The sequence below is a fragment of the Trichoplusia ni genome, unplaced genomic scaffold, assembly GCF_003590095.1.
Source record: "Trichoplusia ni isolate ovarian cell line Hi5 unplaced genomic scaffold, tn1 tig00003702, whole genome shotgun sequence".
Taxonomy (NCBI): domain Eukaryota; kingdom Metazoa; phylum Arthropoda; class Insecta; order Lepidoptera; family Noctuidae; genus Trichoplusia; species Trichoplusia ni.
In genome coordinates, this window is record NW_020800438.1 from 1 (window position 1) to 25,494 (window position 25,494).

At 38.2% G+C, this 25,494-nt stretch overlaps 3 protein-coding genes and 1 long non-coding RNA gene across 14 annotated transcripts in view; 2 read left to right on the forward strand and 2 right to left on the reverse strand.

The window, feature by feature from the left end:
* Positions 1–311: 311 nt before the first annotated feature.
* Positions 312–1,368, forward strand: LOC113508050 (glutathione S-transferase 1-1-like). The gene is made up of 4 exons (XM_026891015.1): positions 312–473; positions 565–631; positions 747–950; positions 1,166–1,368. Exons 1-4 carry the CDS (start codon positions 340–342, stop codon positions 1,319–1,321), a joined length of 561 nt encoding a protein of 186 aa, XP_026746816.1. The 5' UTR covers positions 312–339; the 3' UTR covers positions 1,322–1,368.
* A 441-nt stretch (positions 1,369–1,809) lies between these two features.
* LOC113508051 lies at positions 1,810–2,676 on the reverse strand. Its single transcript, XR_003401976.1, has 2 exons — positions 2,419–2,676; positions 1,810–1,988 (listed from the first exon to the last, which is right to left on the reverse strand). It is a non-coding gene; the product is annotated as an uncharacterized LOC113508051 (long non-coding RNA).
* A 1,534-nt stretch (positions 2,677–4,210) lies between these two features.
* On the reverse strand, positions 4,211–13,297 carry LOC113508046 (liver carboxylesterase 4-like). Of its 3 annotated transcripts, none has more exons than XM_026891003.1 (11): positions 13,137–13,297; positions 8,113–8,306; positions 7,975–8,039; positions 7,712–7,849; positions 7,351–7,632; positions 7,206–7,275; positions 6,894–7,043; positions 6,577–6,798; positions 5,554–5,691; positions 4,851–5,154; positions 4,211–4,750 (listed from the first exon to the last, which is right to left on the reverse strand). In XM_026891003.1, the coding sequence occupies exons 1-11, from the start codon at positions 13,271–13,273 to the stop codon at positions 4,474–4,476; spliced, it is 1,977 nt and encodes a 658-aa protein (XP_026746804.1). In that variant the 5' UTR covers positions 13,274–13,297; the 3' UTR covers positions 4,211–4,473. The 3 variants fall into 3 exon arrangements, with proteins under 3 accessions (XP_026746804.1, XP_026746805.1, XP_026746803.1); XM_026891004.1 differs by lacking the exon at positions 13,137–13,297 and adding an exon at positions 11,144–11,272; XM_026891002.1 differs by lacking the exon at positions 13,137–13,297 and adding an exon at positions 9,083–9,873.
* The window catches only part of LOC113508048 (protein tramtrack, beta isoform-like), a 139,256-nt gene continuing 126,966 nt past the window's right edge, over positions 13,205–25,494 (forward strand). For 8 of the 9 annotated variants that reach the window (XM_026891011.1, XM_026891006.1, XM_026891010.1 and 5 more), the window contains exons 1-4: positions 13,205–13,336; positions 13,420–13,654; positions 13,741–14,298; positions 14,373–14,447. In XM_026891011.1, coding sequence (XP_026746812.1) covers positions 13,444–13,654; positions 13,741–14,298; positions 14,373–14,447 — 844 coding nt within the window. In that variant the 5' untranslated portion in view covers positions 13,205–13,336; positions 13,420–13,443. Of the gene's footprint in view, positions 13,337–13,419; positions 13,655–13,740; positions 14,299–14,372; positions 14,448–23,176; positions 24,119–25,494 lie in introns of those variants that run through there. The other variant, XM_026891012.1, reaches the window with a different exon arrangement.

Here is a 25,494-nt window from a genome sequence, read left to right on the forward strand (position 1 = left end):
TGACTGTTATTGTTGTAGCCAATTGAGGGAATTGCGAGAAGGGCATGTTGACCTAATCTAGATATAATTAGTATTTACAAAGATTAAGCGATTGTCGGTATGTGCTAGTTTGGCTGAGACGCAAATTTTTAATGTCTTTCTTTATCATCAAAGATAAGATTCATCCAACAATATGTGTTAGCAAATGTTTTATCTACTAAGTTACTTTTAACAACTTTGTCATTAAATGCAAAATTTAACGTGCTTGGTTAAGTCACAATGAATACAGTTACGCATGACGTAACATGCAATACATTAACGGTAAAAAAATAGATATCAATAAAAATAGTCTTGTTTTAGATGAACCCCCAAAAAGAAATCCCTGTATTGGACGATGACGGGTTCTTCTTGAGCGAGAGTGTCGCTATTATGCAGTACATTTGCGATAAATACAAGCCAGGGTCATCTTTGTACCCCACGGATCCGAAAGCCAGGTAATTATTTCACAGCATCTTGTAAATATTGAAATGGATTCCCCAATAAAGTCAACTTTATGGTCAAGCACATTTTTTTTTAATTTTCCAGGGCCATTGTTAACCAACGTCTGCTGTTTAACTTGACGACTTATTACGCTAATGTAGCACCTTACACGGTAAGTTACATTACCCGCGAATCTGCGTCCAAGTGCATTACGATTCTTAACATAATGGGTTTCAAGTTTTTCATGGGTCTTCGTCTACAAACTTATTGATTTTGTATATTTCCAGATGGCCCCTATCTTCTTCGCTTACGAGCGTACCCCAGAAGGCTTGAAGCGAGTCCACATGGCTTTAGAAGTATTCGAAACCTATCTCACACGTCTAGGCTCCAGCTACGCCGCCGGTGACCAGTTGACCATCGCAGATTTCCCTCTCATTAACACTACCATGACCCTAGAAGCCGTTGGTGTGGACTTCTCGAAATATGCTAAGGTATGTCTTTACTCAATATAAAGTATCCGAAAACTCCCCTGCATTGGAAAAAACAAAAAAGAAAATTCAATTCGACAGTAATCTAATTAATCCCGTTCTGTTCTAGTAAAGAGCAAAAGTTTTTGATGAGCAAATCTTTGTCATAATTGCGTTTACACTCTCACTGAAATTAAATGAATATCTCAGCTTCCTTATCCTTTTTGATATTTTCACAGATAAACCAATGGTATAATAACTTCAAGAATAATCATCCGGACTTATGGAAGATCTCAGCAGCCGGCATGAAAGAGATCAAACACTTCGACGCTAACCCACCGGACTTGTCTCATCTTAATCATCCCATTCATCCGGCTAGGAAACAAAAAGCCTAAATTTCCTACTAACTAAGTATATTAATAAATGGTGTTATACTACGATACTGTTTCAGCTTTTATTGTATGCTAATATAGCTCCCTCTGTTAGAGCACCTTCAGAAACCTGTGTTCGGCCCCTATCAACCCTCATAATATTATGTGTTAATAGTCAGAGAGAGGTTAGTGTACAAGTATTGAGTATGGCCGTCAGATGGAGGCGTTAAAAATGGGAGTTAATTCTTTTCGTCCACTTTAACTGACAAACAAATAACCCTTTGTTTTATTTTTTGAATAGAAGAAGTTGTGACCTAGTACCTCAGTATAGAACCTCAGTTTTCGTATTCCCGTTACGATTCCTCACGAAATTGGACCTGTTATTTTCTCACACAACATTTTTTTTATGCCGACTTTAAAAACCTCCAGTGGACGCTGTCTTTGTATTAGGGAAAATAAATCAATATATATTAAGTTAGGCATAATAAAATTTATTTATCTTTTAATCTTAATTTTCCTGAACCAATGAACATTACTTTTAAAATAGTACATCATTTTAAAATTTAAGTACTTATATCTATTGTTAATTCAGCTGGTGAATTGATAAGTCTTCCAGAACTTCTCTTCCAGAAACGCATCTTCTCATGAAACCCAAACATGCGTTCGAACAGCAATCCTCATGATTGACACACTGGAAAATAAATCAATCATGTTTACGGTTATAAGGCATTCTCGTATTTATTTAGTTAATTAACCGCAGAAAAATGTCACTAATTGGCAAGCTGCCAAACTTAACGATCAGTTCACAATCAAACAGCGTCCTTTGTATTATAAACAATGTGTAACTTAGCACTTACCACCTTAATAAGTGTATCATTTTCGTTCAGCACTTAAAGATGCATTGCATGTCGTGTCTATTAAATACTACCTTGAAAAGGCGAGTTTTTTTGCTATTCGTAAGATAATTGAGGAGAATACAGCATCTCCCATCACGACATTCAATACTTTCTTAAGTCACCAAAGGCACGGAACGCCCCAGAGTATTACAATAATTAAGAATTTGAGATACCAACAACGTTTTTGTACGATGATCATATCGAGGAAAACATTTTAATACTTACGAATTCGCCCACTTTAGCGCACTTTTCGTTCGTAGCAGCATTTGGTTGTGCATGACTGGCAATTTCGAGCGGAACAACAACGATGTTCTCCCCCAGCTCGGCTCCTGGCATCGCGATGTCCTTCGTTAGTCGCTTTGTGACAAAGTTACATATCGCGAATTGCAAAAGCACATGGAAAATAACAACTGAACAGAAGCGACGCATTGTGGTCAGATGCAAGCTTACACTAACGGCATGCTCGGGGCGGGTACAGATATAGGGTCACTGACATTCGCGTTAACGGCACCCGCATGGCGCCCGATAACGGGACATCGTTAACATTGTTTACGTTTTTCGTACGTGTCTGTTATTTTTGTGGGAGGTATCTACATTATTTCTGTGTCAGAGATTCTAAACCGTGGAAAAAAATTGTACCTTTTTTAAGGTTTGATTAGATTAAATTTACCAATCATGAATTTATATAAGTTTTATTTCATCAAAAAGCATTCGCGCTTGTATCTAACGTATATTTTTACCATAAGGTGCAGCGCAGACAACAGACTATCCGTGATGCACTTTTTAATCTGTGAAATAGAACCTAGTTATGCAATTATATAATTACAGACTCGATCGCACAAAAAGTGCCGTCTGCGCTGCACCTAAGTCATATTGAAGGTAACGTGGTCAACTTTGTATTAAGGCGCTACTGGGTCCAATTCCGCTATTTACAATGGCCGACGAATGAGTGGAATAGGAATTAAATGACACTATTCGTATTGTCCTAAGAATATATGTAAACCATTAATTGGAAATTCGGTACGGGCGGTCAATACAATGAATTTCCAATTATTGTGGTTGCAAAACGCTTAAGAGAATAGGAGTAGTTTCTAGATTTAATTTAGAGACTAGTAAGTTAATTATGTTAAAGGGTTTACATAAGGGTTTCATATAGTTGTAAAACTGAATAAGTTTGGCAACTACTATCACTATTGAATTTCGGTGACATCTATGGATTTTCAGGTGAACATCTTTTTGCGTAGCCCAGCAAGCCGCGTGCAGCAGTCTGAATGGTAAATACACTGAAAAAATAAAGAAACAATACGGTTTCATAACTTCGAACTCAATCTAAATAAATAGGCCTGAAAATAGATATGATCCTTACCGGTTCTCCAATTTCAGCACATTTTCTCTCATCCCATACCGAATTGAGTTGCACAACAGGAGATACGTCAATGTTCTCAACTACTTTGTCATGTAATTCTTCATCTCCATCGTTATTTGGAACCACATTAGCCTCAATGTCTATCAAATGTTGGGCAAATACAAGTACCAATAGGATAAAAGAAAGGCGACACATTGTGGTTGATGCCGGTCAATGACTAAATGATTTTGGAGGTTCCAGGTAAATATAGGTTCTCAATGTGTCATTAACGGCACCCGCATGGACAAGATAACGGACTCGAAAACATTTTTATAGGATGTTGTTTTTAAGTAACAGCTGTGCCTTTAACTTATAATACATTTATTTTTACACAGACGTCTCGGATAAATTAAAAGGAGCAGCTACTTATAGTGGTAGTAGAGTAGTCAAAAAACAAGACTGTTTTCATTTTGCTTAATATCTTCTATACTATAACGTAGAATAGAAGATATTATGTAGGTATACTAGAGATATCAAATTTGTATTATATTGATTTTATACATATATTTAGCAAACTTAAACAATAAACAACCTTTACCTTATCGTACGAGACAGGCAATTAGCCTCATAATATTTTTCCACTTATATATGTTTAGAATAAAAACATGCGTAGGTATTGGGAAAGTAATATTTATCGTCTAAATACCGTTTTAACGTCTGAGTTCAATCAGAGTCATATAGGTTTTAAGAAAACACATTTTTTTTTTATAAAACCTTATTTACAAAAATGATGTTTATTTGTCAAGTTATTTCTGCCAGGCAATACTTATCGAGAACTCCAAATCTTGAAATATTATTTTAATTTTACACTGCATTTGAGAACCCTGTACTTAACTAAGCAATGAGGTACATTTTTCGTCACGTCACAAAGAAAATCAAAAGTCAAATGGAAGTTTAAAGGCCCCCTGAGTCGTTCTTTGTGGTTTCCTTGCAGGAGCTTTGGTCGCTGGCTTCCCAAACAAGCCTGGTACTAAGGGCACACTGCCTTGAGTTGGCAATTGTTGGGTCAGTTGATTCGGGATCTGCTGCGTCAGTTGATTGGGCAGTTGTCCGGGCAATTTTGACAAATTCAACAGGTTGCCGAGAAGATTCTTGCATAGTGCGCCTGTAAGTCGATCTCCCATATTCCCCCACAGACCGATTTGACAAAATCTGTAATAGAAGCCAGTTAATTGTTAGCTATACTAGAAACAGTAAAATTATTTTAGAATAACACAATTCTCGTAAATTTGTAAAATCTCGTAAAACTCACCTGAAATCTTTGTCAACGGTGAGCTTTTCACTAATCTTTAAAAACTGGTTCGTGTCCTTAGAGAATGGCAGTGCACCAAAAAGACTGGTAGTGTTTTTTTTTCTGGCGCCCTCATCTAAGCCGTGTGCAAACTTGGATATTAGCCCTACAAAGTTGTCCCGTACTCGGGCGTCAGTGCTAGATATATCTCCACTCATTGGTTGCCCGTCAGGTCCTAGAAGCTCGAATATATAAGCCAGTTCATCACCATGAGCTGGACCCTGAGCTTTTTTAGGCTTGGGCGTAGTTTCGTCATCAGCTCTTTCTGTCAAAAGTAGTCAGGTTAATACTATTACCATGTTGCCCACCTTAATTACTACCTGTACTATTATAAAGACAACAGTATCGCACCAAGCAACAGTAAATAAAAGCAAAACTACTTTATTAGTTTCTCATGGATGAATGCCGAGAATGGACGACCTCCAGACGTTTTTTCGACATCTCGGACAATCCAAGGACTTATTCCTTGGATTGGCCGAGATGTCTAGAAAAGGTAAATTTGTAGTTCTAGGTAATCGCTATACACACCTAAGTTCATTGTCTCTATCTGTACGTTAAGTCCAGATTTTAATATTCCTTTCCTTTAAGTTCTTTAAGCATGATATTTTTTCCTTCAAAATACTATTGGGCACTTTTTATATTATCTTCTATAGAAGAAACTTACCAGCCAGAGCGACTCCAGGTAAGAAATTCCACCCTTTAGAGAGGTTACCGATGTGTTCAAAACTGTAGAGGTAGGCTTCTCCTCCTGAACTCCACTTTTCAACGCTTTGGTAAGCTGGGAAGTTGAATAAAGCATCGCCTGAAAAAACACAAACAATGAAACAACTTACTTGAGCTATTACAGCTAACCAATTATCTTTAGACTAAAATTCTACGTATTTCAACTATAAACCCACTTCATATAGTAGATGGCAGACTATCCGTCTACTATATGAAGTGGGTTACTACAGTATTAAAATCAAAAGTAAAATATCTACATGTTACGAGCACAAAGGGTAAAGAAGGGACCGACAATGAGAGTTCAACTTCAACCCTTCATTTGGAGATGAGAATACGTAGGGGGTCGATTCCAGATAACATTCCCTATCTACGCTTAAAAATATGGGTGGTTATTGATTGAATGCCGATGATTCTAGATTAAAGCAAATGTCATTAAACTACATAGCTTACACATAATTGCACTAACAATATGTAGGTACTGATAAGACGTAATACGTACCTAATAACTCTGTGCCTATAATATTCACAACAATTCTATGTAAAATCAGTAACAGAAATAATAAATATGCCTTTATTCATTATTAGTGCATTCCTAAGCATAAAAACGAAGTGTTCTTTGTTGTCAAAAACAAGTACCTAACAAATAATTCTGTAGCAACATTTCCCATAACATTTTTTTAGTTGCTTGTTATTACGGATTCGCACAGGCCATGATATTTTGTTAATAATTCCAGAGACCGCATAAATAACCGTGCTGATAAGCTAACATTCGTTTCATACAATTCATACCTTACCTGCCCAAGTAGTACAAAAAGCAGATTTGAAATTTATTATTGTCAGTATTGTGTTCAAAACAGGTAAAACCGCCAGCAGCGTACAGAACCGAACGTACAGTACTTTTTTTGCGTAAAGCGTTTTAAACAAAAACAAGAGTGTAGTAGAGTACGAATAGAATAAAATAGACCTGTAGCCTCCGCGATCTCAGCGAGCCCGTCAACGATGTTACCGGCTTGGTCGAAAAGCCCCTGGTAGTAGTCAGCCACAGGCAGAGCGGCTGTGACGGTGGAGGCCAGCGGGATCAGGCCCTCTACGCCTGACACCACGTTCTGAAGACCACCGATGACGTCTTTCTTCAAGAAATCCGTGACTGTCTGTAATTGGTTCGTCAGGAACTTGTTGAATTTCCCTGCAAATTGCAAATTGCTTACAAACAATGTACCTAGTAATATCTTTTAAATCATATTAGTCATCGATCATCCCTACCAATCCAATAATTCTTACCAAAAACTGCTCTGGAAGTCTCAGCTTTGGTGACCCCAGTGAGGAACGGTACTCGTTTCTGCTCCTTATTCAGTGACTCCGCCGGAGCTTCGGCCACGAGGGGTGGAAGACCACGCAGATCATCCTTACCTTCCACTCTAGCACCAGCCCCTAGTCAAATATTTAAGAATTTACTTTTGTGCTACTTTTTTCAGTTAACATTTGGGCAAGAAAACTATTCCTAAGTACTAGAAGATTTGCACGCACTTAAAAATCGATTGAACGCGTCGATTGTCAAAAAAAATGGTTTATCGAAAAGTATTTTGATCGTACCTGAGCGGCCGGAGATCTCTTCCAAAAATCTTTGAGTATCAACCATATCCATATTGAGATCTTCGTCTGCCTGTCATAAAAATAACGGTTTGTGATCAAATAGGTGTATTTTTTTAAATATTCTAACGAGTGAAAATTTTCGTACTTGTACTAGTTCTTCGACAGGAAGTTTTCTTAGGCATATGAGGAGGCTCTCAGCCGGGGCCTTAGGGCACCCTGTTCGCTCAGCAAGAGCTTCAGCATGTTTCGCAGGGTCGGGCCTGACGGCACCCGGTGACAGTGGGGTGCCAGACAGCGCGGCCACGCCAGACGCGCTGCGGCCTTCAGGAGACATAGCCATGAGTGACGCTGCGCTGCCACCTGAACCTTGGCCCATTACAACCACTCTTTTGGGATCGCCTCCAAAAAACTGAATGTAATCTTGAATCTGAATGGTAATGTGAAAATTATTAAAACAAACAACAACAAATTACATTCCGTTACAAGGGATTTTTGGTATATCTTACCCAAACCATAGCTGTATGTAAATCGAAAAGTCCGAGATTCCCTCCTGCGTCCCTTTGACCTGTGCTGAGGTAACCGAGTGATCCTAAACGATACTGTGCAGTCACCAAAATCGTGTCCTTTTGAGCTAAATGTTGTCCCTGCAAAGTGATTAAAAAAACGATTTTTCAGAGACCCGATGCCGACACCTCATATAATAATTTAATTGCAGTTATGGAAAAGAGGCCGCTCTGACCGAAATATTGTATAGTATATTAATTCTTACTCCGTAAGGTCCAGTGGATCCTGTTCTGTAGTTTCCACCATGAATAAAGAAAACTACGGGACTACCTGTAAAATATTTAATCAATGAGCACTTGTAGAAATGACGATCTGTGTCTTCAAGGCCAAGGCCCTAGCTTACCCTGTTCCGTGGCGGGCATTTTAGGTGCATACACGTTAAGACAGAGGCAGTCTTCATGGCCGATGATTCTCCTCGGCTGGTAGGGATCAGGTTGAGGGCATGGGGGGCATTGGTTTGTGGCCATCATCTCTCCAGCCAGGTACCGACGGACTGGCCGTTGGAACCTTTGAGGTCCCAGCGGTGGTTCTGCATATCTAAATGGAAAGGTTAACTTTATTTGTAACCATCATATTCGTTCGTGTTTGAGCATTCGTAATTTATTTTTAAATAGTAGGTGTTGTTCAACATTGGTGGTGTTGTCCCACAGGATAATCTGTCGGTAGCATAAAAAACGGAAACTGTTATCGGCATCCGTCAACTGTTCAATCTGAATTCTGCTGGCCTTGTGATATTATTAGATACTTATAATTTAAAATTAACAATTTGGTGGTCAGGCTTAACTTAACTTAGATCATTTTCTAAGAATAATAGGGTTAGGAGATTGTCTTCAATCAGCAATGGGACAGCCAATATATTCACTGAATAAATCAACAGTGCTAACGCCACACACTTAAAATTTGGTATCAATCCCTGCAATTTGAAAATCTTTCTCCAATCATAATAAATCTGATTTAATTTATATAAAAGAAAAATATATCACCACGTTAGTGTAGTGTACCACTTCTCCTGCTATTATCTATCATCGAATCTAAACTGAAAATGTATTTGTGAAGGCTTTTGGTGTAATCGGTAATTAAGGCACAAGACCGCCTTTTGTACGCATCATATTTGTTTGTATTGTTTTTCCTTATGGTGTACAATAAAGGGTATCTATCTATCTAAGGCACATGTGTAGGTTATCATCTAAGGAATTTCAGTTAAATCAGAAGTCTAAACACAAATAAGTTTTTTAGGGTAAATAGATAAACTACAACTGTCTACAACACTTTGATAATAATATTAAGCAATTCAAATAGCATACAAAACTTACCGTATGCCAAAGAAGCTGTAATACCCAAGTTTATCATCTTTATGACCTTCGATCCGAGAACTGAACCCAAATCTTTGGGTAAAGACAACCGCGGCGTCAGGTTCGGGAGGCGAAGCCGGGGCGCCACCGACCACAGCCTGCGCCGGCGCACACACGGTGACCAACGCAAGCGCCACACACAACCAGGACCGATTCATCACTAACCCCTATGCCACTCGCCGCCGGAATCCCACATCCCACGATATATAAGGTTTATCGTTTTTTGTATTGCTAAATACCTACTATGGCACTGACAGATAATTTTGTGAAATCCTGTCTGTATTATCATAAAGCGCTTCCCATCATAAACGAAACGAATGATGATTTATTTTTAAAGAATTTAAAGCTAATGGTGAAGTCGCTTGATAGCATGGGCATGGGGCTGGTGGAACTACCTAACAGTAATAAAGGTATCCTAGCCTAGTGTATGTTGTTTAAATTCAATAAATATTTCCAAGTTATTTGATAATTATGTAGGTCCATGCTGAAAAGTATACCTACGTGGGGAGAAAAACTCCACACGAGTTAGGTTTACTTCAATTCCTGTGGTCTATAAAAAGAGACATTAAATTTCCCTCTAATTTAAGGTATCCGAGATGTGATTTAATGTCTGCTAATTAATCGGTTAGGTATTATTGAGGCAAGCGTCAACGACGAAGGACTCACCCAAAAAACGTCTACCTACATTCGCGAACAATCCTACTGAAGCAAGCCATAATTTTTCTATTGGCATCACATAACAAGTAAAAAATCTCCAAATCACCTCCAATTCGTAGAGATAAAACCATTTTACTGCTTTATTTTTAATAAAAGAACATTAGAAAAAAATCTACTGCTTTGCAATATATAGTAAAATGATTTGGATTGGTTACTTGTTTAAAATATGTCTGATTTCTATAATAACTATTTCAAAATGCGTCCCGTATAAATACTGCATCTATATCACCCCGCACTCGTCCAAATGCACAAGGTCACAAGCGAGAATTTTGATTTCATTTTTCAATCACGAAAAATTATGTGGGTGGATATTTGTTAGATACTCTTTCACGCAAAAACCACTGGATGGATTATATTGAAACAATAATATAGCTTACTTATATATATTTTAGAACCAGCTTTTCGCCCGCGGCTTCGCCCGCGCCGATGTCGGTTATATCGCGTTTTCAAGAGAACTCTTCAAAAGTCCGGGATAAAAACTATCCTGTTCTTTCTCAAGGTCAACTCTATCTCTGTACCAAATTTCATTAAAATCAGTTCAGTGGTTTAGACGTGAAAGCGTAACAGACAGACAGAGTTACTTTCGCATTTATAATATTAGTAGGGATTAGTAGGATAACAGGCGAAGTTAAAAATGTTTGTAAAGATATCGTGCGAACTGTTCAAAATATCTAATATTTTATAATGAAGATTAGCTATAGTTCGTGGCTAATAACCGCACAAGTGAATCGATCACGCTTGACACGGTTGGTCCATAGATGGGTGACCATCTTCGTCATAACGAGTTCCTCCGTGTTTTGGAAGGAACGTTAAATTGTGGGTCCCGGCCCCGCCTACATCTTAACTTCTCTTATCACACAACATAACTTCTTTACTTTAACAGTCGTTACAGGTAGTCAAAAGCTTGAAAAGTCTGACAACCAATCTAACCAGGGGGTATCGTCTTGCCCAGGTAACTGGGTGTGGCAAGTCAGATAGGCAGTCGCTCCTTTTAAAACACTACTTATACTTAGCTTAATCCGGTGAGACTGAAAGACTGGACTAGAATCATAATTGTTTAATACATAGGTATACCTGTAACCTACTCAATCTACACGGTGAAGCTACCTACCTACTCTTGACTTTGAGCAGTTATTTTTGTAGTTTACTCTGATAATTAGTTTATTGTAGGTAAATAATAATGGAGAGGCCTATGTCCAGCATTGGACTGAGATAGGCTGATGATGATGATGATGATGATGAAATAATAATGATTAGGAACTATTGGAAACAAAATTAAATTATGTTCAACGACTTATTGCTTACTGTCCAACACACAAAGTCTCCAATCCCAACGCTTGAGCAGTGGCTTAGGTAAATCCTGAACCCAAAGGAATTGTGCTCTTGTGTACATATTCGTGAGGTACGATTTCTAATTCACCAGGTGCGTTGGTAATTTTGCAGGCTATTATAATATTATACAATAATATATATTATTATATTCTATGACCTTAGGTACCTAATACATAGGTACCTACTTCCCTACATTTTTTTTAATTATTTTTAAATGAATGATTAAAACTTGGACTAAGATATAACTATTATGTAAAATAAATTAATTATTACAACCATTTGCACAAAGTGAGATGATTTTCTTTACACTGGTAGCACTGGACACACCAAAGTTAAAACTTGTTACTTCTTAAACAAAAGCTATCCTAATGTTGTTGGTAGTAAGACACAAATTGATTTGTTGCGATTGCCACAGGGACGGAAATATTGCCACCTCTTTCTAGGCTGCGATGAGCCTGATAGCGGCATGTTATTATTCAGAGTTTAATTGTGACAAAGTTTTGGAAAAGTCTTTGAACGAATTTAAGGCTACTTGTAAGACTTTCCATAAACATATTATGCCGTTGCAATAACACCAAATGCAAAATTTCGCCAATCAACCGATCAATCAATGAATAATCATTGAAACTATTAATAACCAAGTATTAACTATTATTTTTTCCAACAATAGACTATTCACTACTGCCACTTCGCTATTGAACGTTTCGCCGATTAACTTTATGTCATTAAAAGCTTAAGTAGGTAGGTACCTTACCAACCGTAATTTAAAAAATCGTAGTTTAACGTACTGTATTTACCACTTACAGGTCGAGAAAATATGATTTAGAAAGATAATAGATTTTACCAATAATAGAGAATGCTAATATTACGATGTTCAGAACTGTGAAAGTTGATTGTGCCGAATTATGATAAGCTGAAAGTACCATTAACGTTACTTTACGTATATACGTTCTTGTGATAATGTGCATCTGATGTTCCGCAAGTGATACAGAATTAGTTATCAAAAATATTAGCGACTGATATTGCGTTTGTAACGCAATATCAGTCGCGTATAACTGAGAAATTTTCCCCTAATACGATTTCTTTCTTGAATCACCTGAGTCATCAGTCCTGAATGCCAACAATCTATCGGCGAATTCGTATTGAAGAATTTCCAATATCATTGGACTAGCAAGAAAACAATTTTTTTTTTCCGATGGTTGCGATTCAGATAACGGATAAGGATTTTGTGTTGGAAATATCCATCTACGTAATGTTATAACAGCCCCCCGTTTGGCAGATATAATAGGTTTGAAGACGTCAAGTATTTTAATTATCTCTCCAAGTGTACGGGAACATCGCACTTATGTTCTAAGGTTGTATGAGATACAAGTTGCACTATTTATTTCTATGATGAATGTAATGAACTCTCTCTCAATTCGTGTTAGTATTCGGGAAATTATTAAAACTGCTTACTTGAAATAACAGTTATATTATTCACACTCGTAAATTCCAACTTTTTATTTCATTCGACGAGATGTCCGAACAGAATGCCCTTCTTCTTCTTCTCTTTTCAAAATTCTCGCCCAGTCACATTTTTCTCGACCGAACATAATAGACTAATGAAATAATGACATTCTGCCTCTATTAACATACTAATACTTTTTTTTAAAATAAATATAATTTAACATAACAAATTTATTAAAAACATGTTAAATAATTATAAATTCATTACATGAATTAATAATAGTAGTGGTAAATAATCCCGAGTGAAACTGAAGGACGTGGCAGTGCTGTTCCACATTCGACTGTCAAGCTACTCCACCAAACTAAAACAACCGTTCGGTTATTCACATGTAAAACAAATTGTAGACAATTAAGCATACAATTTTTGAAATCAATCAATGTGCAAATATAAACACGATTGTATTTTGTGCAGTTTAAAATAATTCAAGTTAAGTTTTGAGCCATTTTGCCCTTAAACTACATTTCGTGCAATTCTTCGTGCAAATGGTCCTCTTGTGACGACACAGTATACGTCGCGTTTGCGTCATCATATCGTGAACGGCGCTCAAACTGGGAGGACGTGGGATGGTAGAGTGTGCAGTGCTTCATTAGAAACATTGTTTTATTTATTTTTGCAAATGTTTCTACAATCGGAATTATAAAGTACAAAGCTTAGGATAGGTAAATATCAGTGAAGTTCTACGTTACGTTTGGTGATTTTTTTTACTATCTGGAGTTGTATTAACCAACTGTTCTTGTTGCAGGTTCCAATCAGGGTCGCCGCCATCATGGCGTCGGACGAACAATTTTCACTATGCTGGAACAATTTCCACGCAAATATGTCAGCAGGCTTTCACGGTCTGCTGTCGCGTGGAGATTTAGTAGACGTAACACTGGCTGCCGATGGCCGATTACTACAGGCACACAAATTAGTTTTATCAGTATGTTCTCCCTATTTTCAAGAAATGTTCAAATCGAACCCAAATCCTCACCCCATAGGTAAGATACAAACAATTTTAGTAGTTTACATATTTGTGTATTCATTCGTATTTACAGTGTTTTAACCTTGCCATTTCTTGTTTCAGTATTTTTAAAAGATGTTAGTCATTCTGCGTTAAGAGACTTATTACAGTTTATGTACCAAGGTGAAGTTAATGTTAAACAAGAGGAATTAGCGTCGTTTATTAGTACCGCGGAACAACTTCAAGTGAAAGGTCTAACCGGAAATCAAAATGAAGAAAGTTCCACGCCATCCAAACCAAAGCCGACCTCCAGGCCAGGCCCGAGGTCGTCACAACAAAGGCAATCTGTAATGACTAAGTTAGAGACTGATTTAGATTCTAAGCCCTCCTCAACTCCAGTAGCAGTTAAGCGACCAAATAGGCCATCAATAGCATCTAATAATTCGTCATCTTCACAAAGTGGACCTGCGAAGAGAAAATGTGTGGACCCATTAGAAGCTGGACCATCAGGATCGGCTAAAGAAGAATTTGTGACCATACCAGACGAAGACGAAAATAACGCTGTAGCACCCAAAATGGAACCAGAATTTGTTAATGAAAGTATGTGGGATGACGATGATGATGGCGCTAATAATGAGGAAACTAATTTCGGCGAAGATGACTCTAATATGGAAATGACTGGTAATTAGATTTTCTATACTTCGCTGCAACTACGTTGTCTTCCGAGGTGTATGTTAACAATTTTTTTTTTTCAGGCTTTGATGGCTCTACGACAGGTGATGGCAATATAACTGGCGGCGGTGAAGGTGGAGCTGTTGGAGATGCTCAAGGTAGGTTTACAACTTCCTGTTGTTCAGATAGTTTGTTGAAGCCTCACTTCAACGAATTGTCTCGACCATTGATTTTCTGATTTTTGTGATCAAGTTTCATTACTTAACAGAGTTAACTTAATTTTATATTGATCACGAAAGTCCTTAGTTGTAGAATGAAATTTGTAAGTTACTTTAAGTAGTCTAGAATGTATTTACTGGTTAGTTATATTTGTAGTAATGGTATTGTACAAGACTGCGCTATACAACAGCTGGTCTTGGAGGTAATCATGGTTTTATGGTATGGTAATAAAGGTAACGTTGCAAGTGGTAAGGTGGTACTGGTATGGTTTTGAGGTAAACAAGTGTTTCAGGAGGTAACTGGAGGTACTGGTAACTTGTTCGCAGGTATGAGGTAACAGGTAAAAGCAATTGGAGGTGTGGTAATCTGATGAAAAATAATCTACGGTATTGTTGGTATTGGGTAAACTTGCAGTTAATGGAATGAGGTAAACCATTTAAAGGTAACGTTATATAGGTAAGCCTATGCTGTGTATGGCATGTTAAGTCGTTGGTATGAGACTAATTTTGCCTTAATGTGGTAAGTATACGTCGAAGTGAAAACTTGGTTACTAAACGTGGAATGCCTACGCATTTGAACGATTTTCTGGTATGTGGTATAGGTAATGTAATGTATTGGTAACATAAACGTTCAAATGAAGTTGGTATTTCCCAAACGGCTAAAATTCGTCGCACACGGGCTTTCGGCCACCTACAAAACGGACCCTGCATAAGGCTAGTGGTCGCCACACCCTGCTTCAAAAGTGCAGGCAACATGGCAGTAGCGGCGTTTTGTAGTTGTGACCGGTAGCCCGGGTGCGGGGAGCCCTAAAGCTAAAATGGCCTTCGTGGCGTTCGTACTGGTATGTTGATAGCTATCGCCATCTTGTCTAGCTCAACAATTCTCAGCAGGATTCATAGGTACTTACCCTTTATGGTATGATACCAGAGAAATAATTTCTTTCGCCAGCTCATCTCGTTTCATAAATATTATGCAACGAGATGGGCTGGCGGTGTATGATCGATCGATAGGTAGGTAGGTTCGTACCTTCTTACTAGAAGTTGCGTACCTACTTACCTACCTGCCTATCTATTGGCTGGTAAATACCGGCCGGCATACCTTCCGGTCTAGCCAGTCCGATCAAGGCTCGCGCTAGGATGTGAATTGCTAAGGGTCGCCGTTATCGAAAACTGAATATAGGGGCTTACCTATATTATTTTAAGCAACGATGTCTGAATAGCTCAAGAGGGTCTACTCTAACCTCTTAGGCGATTCTCACACTGCCCCGCATGATGCAGCGTAACTAGGACGAGTGTTCTTCCGTTGTTTGTATCTCCTTTAGTATGGAAAACACGCACAGTCTTAACACACAGAAAACGCACCTACGTGCGTGAGTGCGCAAAAAAACCCGCACGATGATGAGGATCTGCACTCCCGCAGGAACGAGCATAGGTGCGTCGACACGCAATATGCAGCATGATGCGGGGCAGTGTGAAAATACGCCTTGCAAGTAGGCAGGAGGTAATATGGTTTTGACAACGTGGTCCTTAAACGCAATAGGTACCTAGTGCACTACTTGCAAGACTTTTGACGGGTAGCAAAACAGCTCTCGCCCTAGTAATCCTTAAGGCGAGCGCCCACCGCCAGCTAGACTAAGTTTAGGTTAGCTCGCATTTCACGTAGCTTAGCTGGCATATATTGCAGTGGACGCACATGTATGAAAAACTGGCGCAACTATGCGAGCTGAGGTAAACTAATTTTGTTTAGCTGGCGGTGGACGGTCGGCTTTACTCTGGTCATGCGAGAGGTTGTCTCGTGAGCGAGTGCCTTGATACGGGCACATTGCAGTCCGCACTGTGGTTTCACACGAGCACTTGACATCCTCATTGAACGACGTGCTGAAACAGTTCTGCGCTGACGGCTGCCCTCTGAAGTTATATATAGAACTGACTGTGTTTTGCTCACAAAATGTATCGAGGCTACCAGTGATAATCAGTTACGCCCATAGCCAGCTTCCACGATCAGAGATATTGCTAATTTGCATAAACTATCCACGCTATGCATCTTAAGTTGCTCTCCCGGTGGACGCGCTGCTCTGTCTGTCTGTAATGTCGAGGTCACTAGCATTATCATGAGAAGCGATCTTAGGGCGTTACTGAACACAACGCTAGTGCAACGTTTTCTAGGTGGTAATGAGAGATGCAATGTAAGACGCCGCAGTAATTCAGCCCAGCTTGTATGTTGATAATTAGGTAAGTGTGAAGCAACCTATGTAGCCTCAAGATAATAACATATATTTTTTTTCGGACTTTCGGTTGATCTGTTTAGTTAGAACAAGGAATAAGCTAATGTGCTAGTAATTTTTTTTTAAAAGATTACTGTGAAAGTCCAAAACTCAATAATTCGTATAACAGAACAAAACAAGTAAACTCAAAATTACTTCATACATAGGTGTAATAAAGGGCTAACTTAAAAAATTATTAAGTTACAGTAGTCAACACTGTAGAATGTAAGTGTTCTAATGTAGCCACGAGATGTCACTACAAGGTGTATCTCGCCCGTAAATGGGAAGCAAAAAACGACAACAATTGACTGGAAAACATTTTTCCATAGACATAAATAAATATATGAACACAGATCCATTTGTATTTACCCGAAGAGTTAAAATAATCAAAGTTTTCAGGCAAAGTAGGTAGTGTAGAATAAAATTACTTTCTATTCATGGATAGATGGCGTTGTTTGTGTGATATGTACTTACTAATTGTATGTAAACATACATGCAACATAATATTTATCTAAGTAACCAAGTAGGTACGCCGAGTATTTTTCAGTCATTGTTTTGTAAATAATAAATTTTTAATTCCCTTCTATGTTCTTTGAGACAAAGTAAAAAACAAAATTACTAACAAATACCATAATTATTGTCGTTCGTAGTTAAGGGAATTTTAATGATAATGAGTAAGATGTAAACAAGGATTTTTTTTAAATAATAATAATATGTAGTCTGAACGCAAAACTATTATTGTCTGGTTGTCTTCCGATTGTTATCACAAGATGGCACCAGGAGTAGTTTAAGACACGGAACTTGACACTATGTAACATTATTGGCCTCTAATATACTTATTCCCGACTGATTGCTGTTTTATTTCGTTATCTAATCAATTTCTTTTTACGAAATTTAAGTATAATTAGAGCTTGCTAATGGAGTTCGTTACTTTAGTACCTTCTCTATCATTCAATTATCTGTTATTTCAGACAAAATATACATCACTGCGCTATACCTTGAGCTAACATAACGAATTAAACTTTATAAGCCGTTTCAATTATGATATAACTCCGAAATCCACTGTTGGCGGCAGTGCTGCCATAGCACAATCAGTCGCCAGTTGCCGTGTGTAAGCTTTTGCCCACGTGAAAAGTTGCTCATGCTAAAATCTCATGCTTTCCATACATCATTTTATAAAGATCTGTAGAGCTCTTTTGCCATGAAAGTATAACGGAAGTAACATACAGAGTTAACAGTATTGGTAATGATACTATGCAGCAGCGAAACCGGGCGGCAGCCGCGGCAGGACCACTCGGTTACCGCGAATGAGTATCGGTGACGGCGATTAAAATTATGGGAATCATCTTATCGTGCTAGTATCTAGTAAGTACCGAAAGAAGTAGAATATCCTACCAAACGGCACATTATTTCCATTTCGTTTAAAAAATAAAGACTTAAGCAACAAAGCAAAGCTTCCCCGGTAATAAAGCGGCAGCACTATTGCGTAGAACGGGGCTGGTAATCATAGAGTTTATGAGAATACGTAGGTATATATTATATTACATATCCTAACAATTCCTTGCAATAAAATATGTTTTTCGTAATGAAGGTATTTTTTTGTAATAAGTTCTCTCTAAAATAAATTCTTTGATAAAAACCAAGTTTTCGAATAGCTATTTCGAAAACACTCCAAGTTACTCAATATATCCATTATTTTTGCTGTTTGTTTATTTTTTTACTTTATTCAATTAGTTTGTTAATCCAAAAGGATTTAAATCAGATATTTTTTGTACTAAAGAAGGACTGTGTTTGAAACTATTATGCATTTCTTCGTTTTAATATTTGGTGAAAAGAAAATGGCTATTGATACTGGTTAACGTTTTTACTTCAATATTTTTATTTGTTAATAAATTAAAAGAGTGAACAGTTAACTTATCACAGACATTTTATTCATTACCTTGCGTAACACGGAACGGAATTCCGTTATTTGTGGTTGTCCGTCATAACGCCGTGGAGTCTATGGTTGCAATTGTGTCACTCGATGATTGTTTACTATTTTGGGAAATAATACATTTTTGTTGTTATTTGTTAACTAAATAGGTGTAAAATTACCACGAGATTATCGGTGGACTGCAGTGTAAAGTTTTTGGATTACAATTATGTGTTGTGAAAAGACATTTTACCCTCGAAATATAAGATGTTTATAAGATGTTACTGAATGTTTCATTCTATAAAAGTGATATTTTAGTGCATGTAAATGAGTTAAAATGTGATTTAAGTGCAAAAAAATGATGTGGTATGTATTATTTTTTATTCCAATTAGTGAATGCCAGCGAAAGTAACACGACATGCAAACTGAATGCAGGTTGTCAGGTAGGGAACCAGGTTTTACGTTCCTAATAAAAAGCTTAGAAAATAAACTATGACTGTGATAAAGCATCGTATCAGTTTCGCTTTAGTTTATTTTTGACGGTTCAATCAAAATTTCATATTTTCCATGAATTATTTGGCAGCTTGTAAACATAACCTACAAGTAACATTCAATGTTTGGATATATTAATTAAATTTTAGTTTTAAGCGACCTCAGAAGTCGTGAAAGTTAATATCTATCTGGTTAACCAAATCAAGAGGTGCACTTGTTTAATGATAACTATTATTTTATTCATTAATTCCTGGTCATTCATTGATCTGAGGAAAGTGTGTTCTATCTTAGATTGATTGCAGTTTTTTAATCCCCAACAATTCTGCTTCTGATTATCGGTTCGTTTTTTTCCACATCCATTTACGCCAGGACATGAAAAATCATTTAGATCCCAGAACCATTTCACATGTAATGATTATTTAAGACCAATTAAAACTGAGTGTTCTGCGCTGATGGTGTGAATTGGCTCAATAATCAAGTTTTGATGATTTGACAACAGTGTTCATCTAGTGCTTCTGCTTAATGTCTAAACTAATTTGATGGTGTAAAACCCAGTATTGTAGTGACTAACAGTTAACATAGTTTTGTGCCATGTGTACTGATAGCTGTATACAATCTGACTCAAAGTTTATATTAATTCTGGTAATGTACAAATAATTATTTAAAAAAAAAGTGTGTTTAATATGTATGTTGTCTATAAGTGTTTTTATTAATAATGTGATATTTGTTACTGTTGTCTGTACTACTAGAAATTAGTCATTATATTATAATATAACAGTGATTTTGATGTGGTTTGTGAGTGTATTTAAACCCAATAAGGTGTTTTAATACCTGCACCTAGACACCCACCACCGAATCTCAATACACAAAGTATCTACCCTCACCAATCAAGCCATGAAATAATTTTACTATGTGTATTTTCTGCTAGGCGAAATGGAGCTATTTTTATATAAGCACATGATAATGTTTTATATTAAAATATTATAACTTAAATAAACTGTAAAGTTTTATTATCCCTCCATTTCCTACCTCAATAAATGTATAAATCCACATTTGTTGTATTCATGTACTAAAAAATAATTACTTTTCAGTTATGGGGGCTTTAAACAGCAACAAGAGTGATCTTCATTTTATTCAGACAAAAAGTGGTCATTTACAGTTAATTTATGAACCTTATATATTTGTTACGGACAGTGTGCGTAGTGGACGGACATTTTGGAGGTGTATGGACTACGGGAGGCGATGTCGGGCCAGAATAACTTCCAAAAATAATGTGTTAAGAATAACTAATCCAGTACATAACCATGTAGATAATCACATGTCAAAAATTGCAAGGAAATATGAACAAGGTGAAGTAGTTACCTGTCCCACCGTTTGATGGACTTAAATTTGTAAAGATAAGCATTAAGTTCCATGATTTTTGTTTGTGTGTTCCTTATTTGACATTATTGCCATATTATAAGTATGCAAAATGATGTAATGTAATCTAAGGCTTGACAAATCAATAAAATTGTATATTCTGTGTGACTAAAATACTTTGTGAAGATTACTTACTGTCTTCATTGTGTGTCAGTACTAAGGACAGTTATGTGTTCTGATTGAAATGTGGCAAAATATCACTAGATACAATACATAGTAGAACAGCGTCTCTGCTGGATTTATTAATTTATGAAATAAAGTTTATATTAAATTTCGTGAAGTACAGCAATATCTTGTGGTTAGATCATGTCACTGTTTTACTAAGTGTAATAAATGTCTATTTGGTACAGTAGAGACTGTAGTCGACATGCTGCCACATAAAAATACGAGATGTACCTTACATCATTTAATTATAGTTGTAAGCATATAATTTTAGTATTAGCATTACTTAGTTAGATTTGAATGCATGGATGATTGTGATTCTAGGTTACATTGATGAAATCGTCTCCTAACCGATAATATCAATTTCTCTAGTTTTGTCTGAACATTGTGATCAAATAATGTAAGAGGGTTAGTGTAAGGTTTTAATAAACATTTCAAATTTCTGTGTTGGGGTTTCCTTACATTTATTGGTAGACAGAAGCTACTGTTGTTAAGAAGCCTTTACTATAATAGTGTTCTAAAAAATTAAATATGTTGCAATTGAGATTGGAATAAAAGAAGTCCCTTCTATCGAATTATTTGAGTGTCGAAGGCTATTGGTTCTGGCATGTTGTCTTGCGACAGGGCCTGCCGAGGTGTGCTACACAGTGACCCGGCGCGGAGCACCCTCGCTGCTGGTGGATGGGTTCGGATACGTGGCGCGAAAACGCCGCGGCCCGCGCGTCTACTGGTCGTGCCGCAGCCGCGCGCAGGGCTGCCCCGCGAGAGCTCTCACCAACGACGGCAGGCTCCTGGCGCGCGCCGGCACGCACACGCACGCACTGCACGCACCTGTCGTCGACGAACATGCGCGCATCGAAAGTCTAATTGAAACTATTGCTACCAATAATTAGTACCTGTTAGATTTACATTTAGACATGTTTGTTGAAATCTTGTGAATGTCTTCGAAACTGTATTTTTTCTTACGATCCAATATTATTCATAAAAAATGTAATAACATTTTGTTTAGAATTTATTGTACTTCCTGGAATTCCACTCAGAAATATTGAAGAGATAGTTGCTCTTTTCAAATTACCTTATCTATTGGATCTTACAATGTTAAATCTGTAACAATTTTGCGAAGGTTTCGATTGGATCCGAATGTAGTTTCTTGGCATGACTGACTCAATCGATCCTACCAAGAGCGTGCTAGTCCCGTGGCGCTGTAGACCTTCGTGATTCTCTAGGAATTAGGATAGACAATAGTTCATACTGGTAGTTTTATGTACTAAATACCTTGGTAACCATTCGTCTAACGTTCGGTAAAATGTGGTTTCGGATAGTCATGGTGATGGTATTTTGCAGTTGAATTCGTCATATCTAACCGCGGGCGGCGACATATGCGGCTCGGGGGTTTCTCATTTTACGCAGAAAAAGTTTTCCCAGAGAAGAGCAAGGTGCGATGGCGGTGCACGCGCCGCACGTGTCGCGCGTACGCGCACACCATACACGACAGGATATTCGCGCTGAGCAACGTGCACTCGCACGAGCCGCCGGCGCACGGGGCGCTCTCCGCCTCGCGCGGCTTCACTAACGCCAACCTCGCCGCACAGGCCAAGGCTCTGCTAGACGAGTAACACCCTCTTCCGCTATCTAATATAACACAGCTGTAGATATACTCAACTATGTTAATTAATTGGTGTCTGTTATTAACTTACGGTCAAATTCAATAGTTTATCTTACACTTATAATAAATTTATTAAATTTGACCGTTACTAACCTTAACATTAAAGCTGAGTTGCATTTTACACGGTGTTCAATGTAAACTCCAGCCTTGTTTTAGTACGCCAGGGCATGTTGCAAATAATGAGGGCATGAGGGCGGAATGACGCGGGACTGATAGTAAATAATTAGACTGTATTGTACAATGTGCGGGGATGGCCGATTGTTGTTGTCTTATTTCGTTTGTAATACTTAAAAATTCTAGTCAGAGTAAAGTATGATCTCAATAATGTTTAATAGTGTAACATTGACATAGCATTATGTTAAGTAATTCATTTCTGTAACAGTTAGCAATAACTCAAATAGTTATAATTAAATCTAAATTTTTAGTTTTTAATAATTATCAAATTAATTTTATTAAGTGCGAGCTTATCCCCTGTAGTTGTGATGTTTTACCCTAGCTAGTGGTGAACCAATTATTATTTTATTTGTATATAATTTAAAGATAGGAAATAATTTTTTATTTTAATGTTTTAAAGTGAATATACTATAAATGATACATACAAATTTCTATATTTTACTACGGCCTGCGTTGTGTTATTTATTATGCTGCTTGCGGTTGTGACTAAGTAACTAAGCTTGCTGCATGTTGCCAACAGTTCTCATCTTGTGTGTAAACATTTCTTATTCGACTGTATTATAATGTGTTGTTTTATTAGAAAACAAGTACGTGCGTTTATGCGTGGGGCCCGGCGGGCGGCCGCGGCTGTGGGTGCGCGGGCGCAGCTTTTACGCGGCGCACACGATGCGCTCGGGGGTGGTGCGCTGGCGCTGCACTATGGGCGGCTGCGGCTGCAAGGCCTACACGCAGAAGGGCACGCTGCACAAGCTGGTCGGCGAGCACAACCACGTCGGCCGGTGCGGCAGGCGCCCGCCCAACATAAAGCCCACCACCGTCGCCGCCTCTGCTTCTATTTCCCCCCCTACCCCTTTACTTGTTCCTCGCCTCCCAAATCTCGATTTTGATAAATTTGATCCCAACGCCTGGGTTGTACGTTATTAATAAAATTAAGTAGAAAATGGTTAAACATAGCCCCATATCGATAAAGTAACAAAGTGTTCTGACTTGCTACACAATCAGAGCAAATTGACTTTTCCGAAGTAACTTGTATGCTCCATGCAAGTACACGTAGCTACATAACTTGCTCAATTGCAACTTGTTAGTTATAATTCAAAATATTCCAGTCATTCCAATAATGAAAGTGAACTTAGGAGTATATTTTTGTCTACGTGTTTGTACGTCTTACTAACGTGATGGTAAGCTCGTACACCTTCGCTAACTATTACGCATCTGTTTATGTTGAGTTTATTGTTGTAAATAGAAAACTTAATTTGATGTATTAATTACCTCATAGAATACAAAAGTTAGGTTAAGAATGTAGGAATTAGTTGTAAGATCTAGTCTTCCTGGGTTTTACTTCATTCGTGATTGTTTTAATTAATTTTATATGAAGTTTGCTCATAGTCACCTATTGCCAAAGTCATGTGCCAAATATGCTCATAAAACTATTGTTTCTCCAAGAGAATTATTTACCTACGCATCCAGCGTTGTGTATGTATCGTAACTTACTGTTGATTACTAAATAAATATATTAAACAAACGTTTTTTTTTATTTATAAATGATTAAATAATGTGTATGTATAGAGTGGTAGTTTGTTTTATTGGGTTGTCTAGAACCTACTGGAAATACTTGTTATTTCCACATCACCCTTAATTATGTAATTCGCTTTAGTTTGTTTATCGTTAAGAGTAAACCATATTACTTCTTAATAATAAACAATCTGTGATACAAATGATTACAATGCTTAGGTGTAAACATGATTGCATGACTAGTTTAAAAGCTTTTCTACCTAAGACATGTCAATGTCCAGATGTTCTTATGGACGAATGTTTTACGCAGGATGGCTTAAGAATGATCATTTGTTAAGGTACTTCGCTTTTTTACTAACGGAAGTTTGTTTTCTTTAGCCCGTTTCATCCGTGCCGGCAAGGGTCGACTTCTGCTCCATCGTGGTTACACTTTCCGCTTGAAGAACAACTTGGCACATGGAAGGAAGCAATGGTATTGTTCGTCCCGTCTGACGTCGCGGTGCCTGGCCGACGTGAACACCGAGGGCCCCGAGGGTCACGAGCGCATCGTGCGCTCGCGTTACGCGCACAACCACGCGCCGCCGAACGTGCGGCGCTTCGCGGACGGGCGCTACGTGGTGCGCACGCCGCACCAGAGCGGGCACCGCGCGCCCGCGCCGCTGGACCCGCACCACCAGCTGCTGCAGCTGCAGCACGCGCTGGCGCTGTACGCCGCCACGGCGCACGCCACGGCCACCGCCAACGCCTCCGCCGGCGCCGCCGCCGCGCCCGCCGGCCCGCCCGCGCAGGTCTCGCCCAACGCGCTGCCGCCGCCCGCGCCGCACACCAACACCGCCAAGCCGCTGCTCGTCGACACCCTCTGCAAGGAGGAGGACTAAGCTAACGATCCGAACACACACAAGATTTTAACACGAGTTCACGATTTATTTTATAAGCGATTTTGACAATGAAATAATCGATTATTCGATGTATTCTAACAGCCTTTTGGCGAAATTAGCATAATGGATGTAGATTTAAATGTGATTAGATAAGTTATGAGGGGATAAGGTGTCGTTTATTAGGATTCAGCGATGGCTATTGTTGGTTAATGAATATCGGTAATGTGAATGTATGTCAACATATAAGTAGGTGTATTGGATGTTACGACGACCAGTGACGGGAACCAGACTACCAGTAATACGAGTAAACATCGTCGGTCGTAGTAGGTTAAGCGGTCTCGTCGAGATCTATCAAAGTTATCCGTATAGGTGTGGGCTATTTATCGAATCGAATAGGGCTAGTAAGCAAGTTATATATGTAAGAACTTCTGAATGTATAACGGTGTCAGCTCGTATTGGTGTCAGGTTAAGGACAAGAGGTTATTATCCGGAACACGGCCGCTTTTAG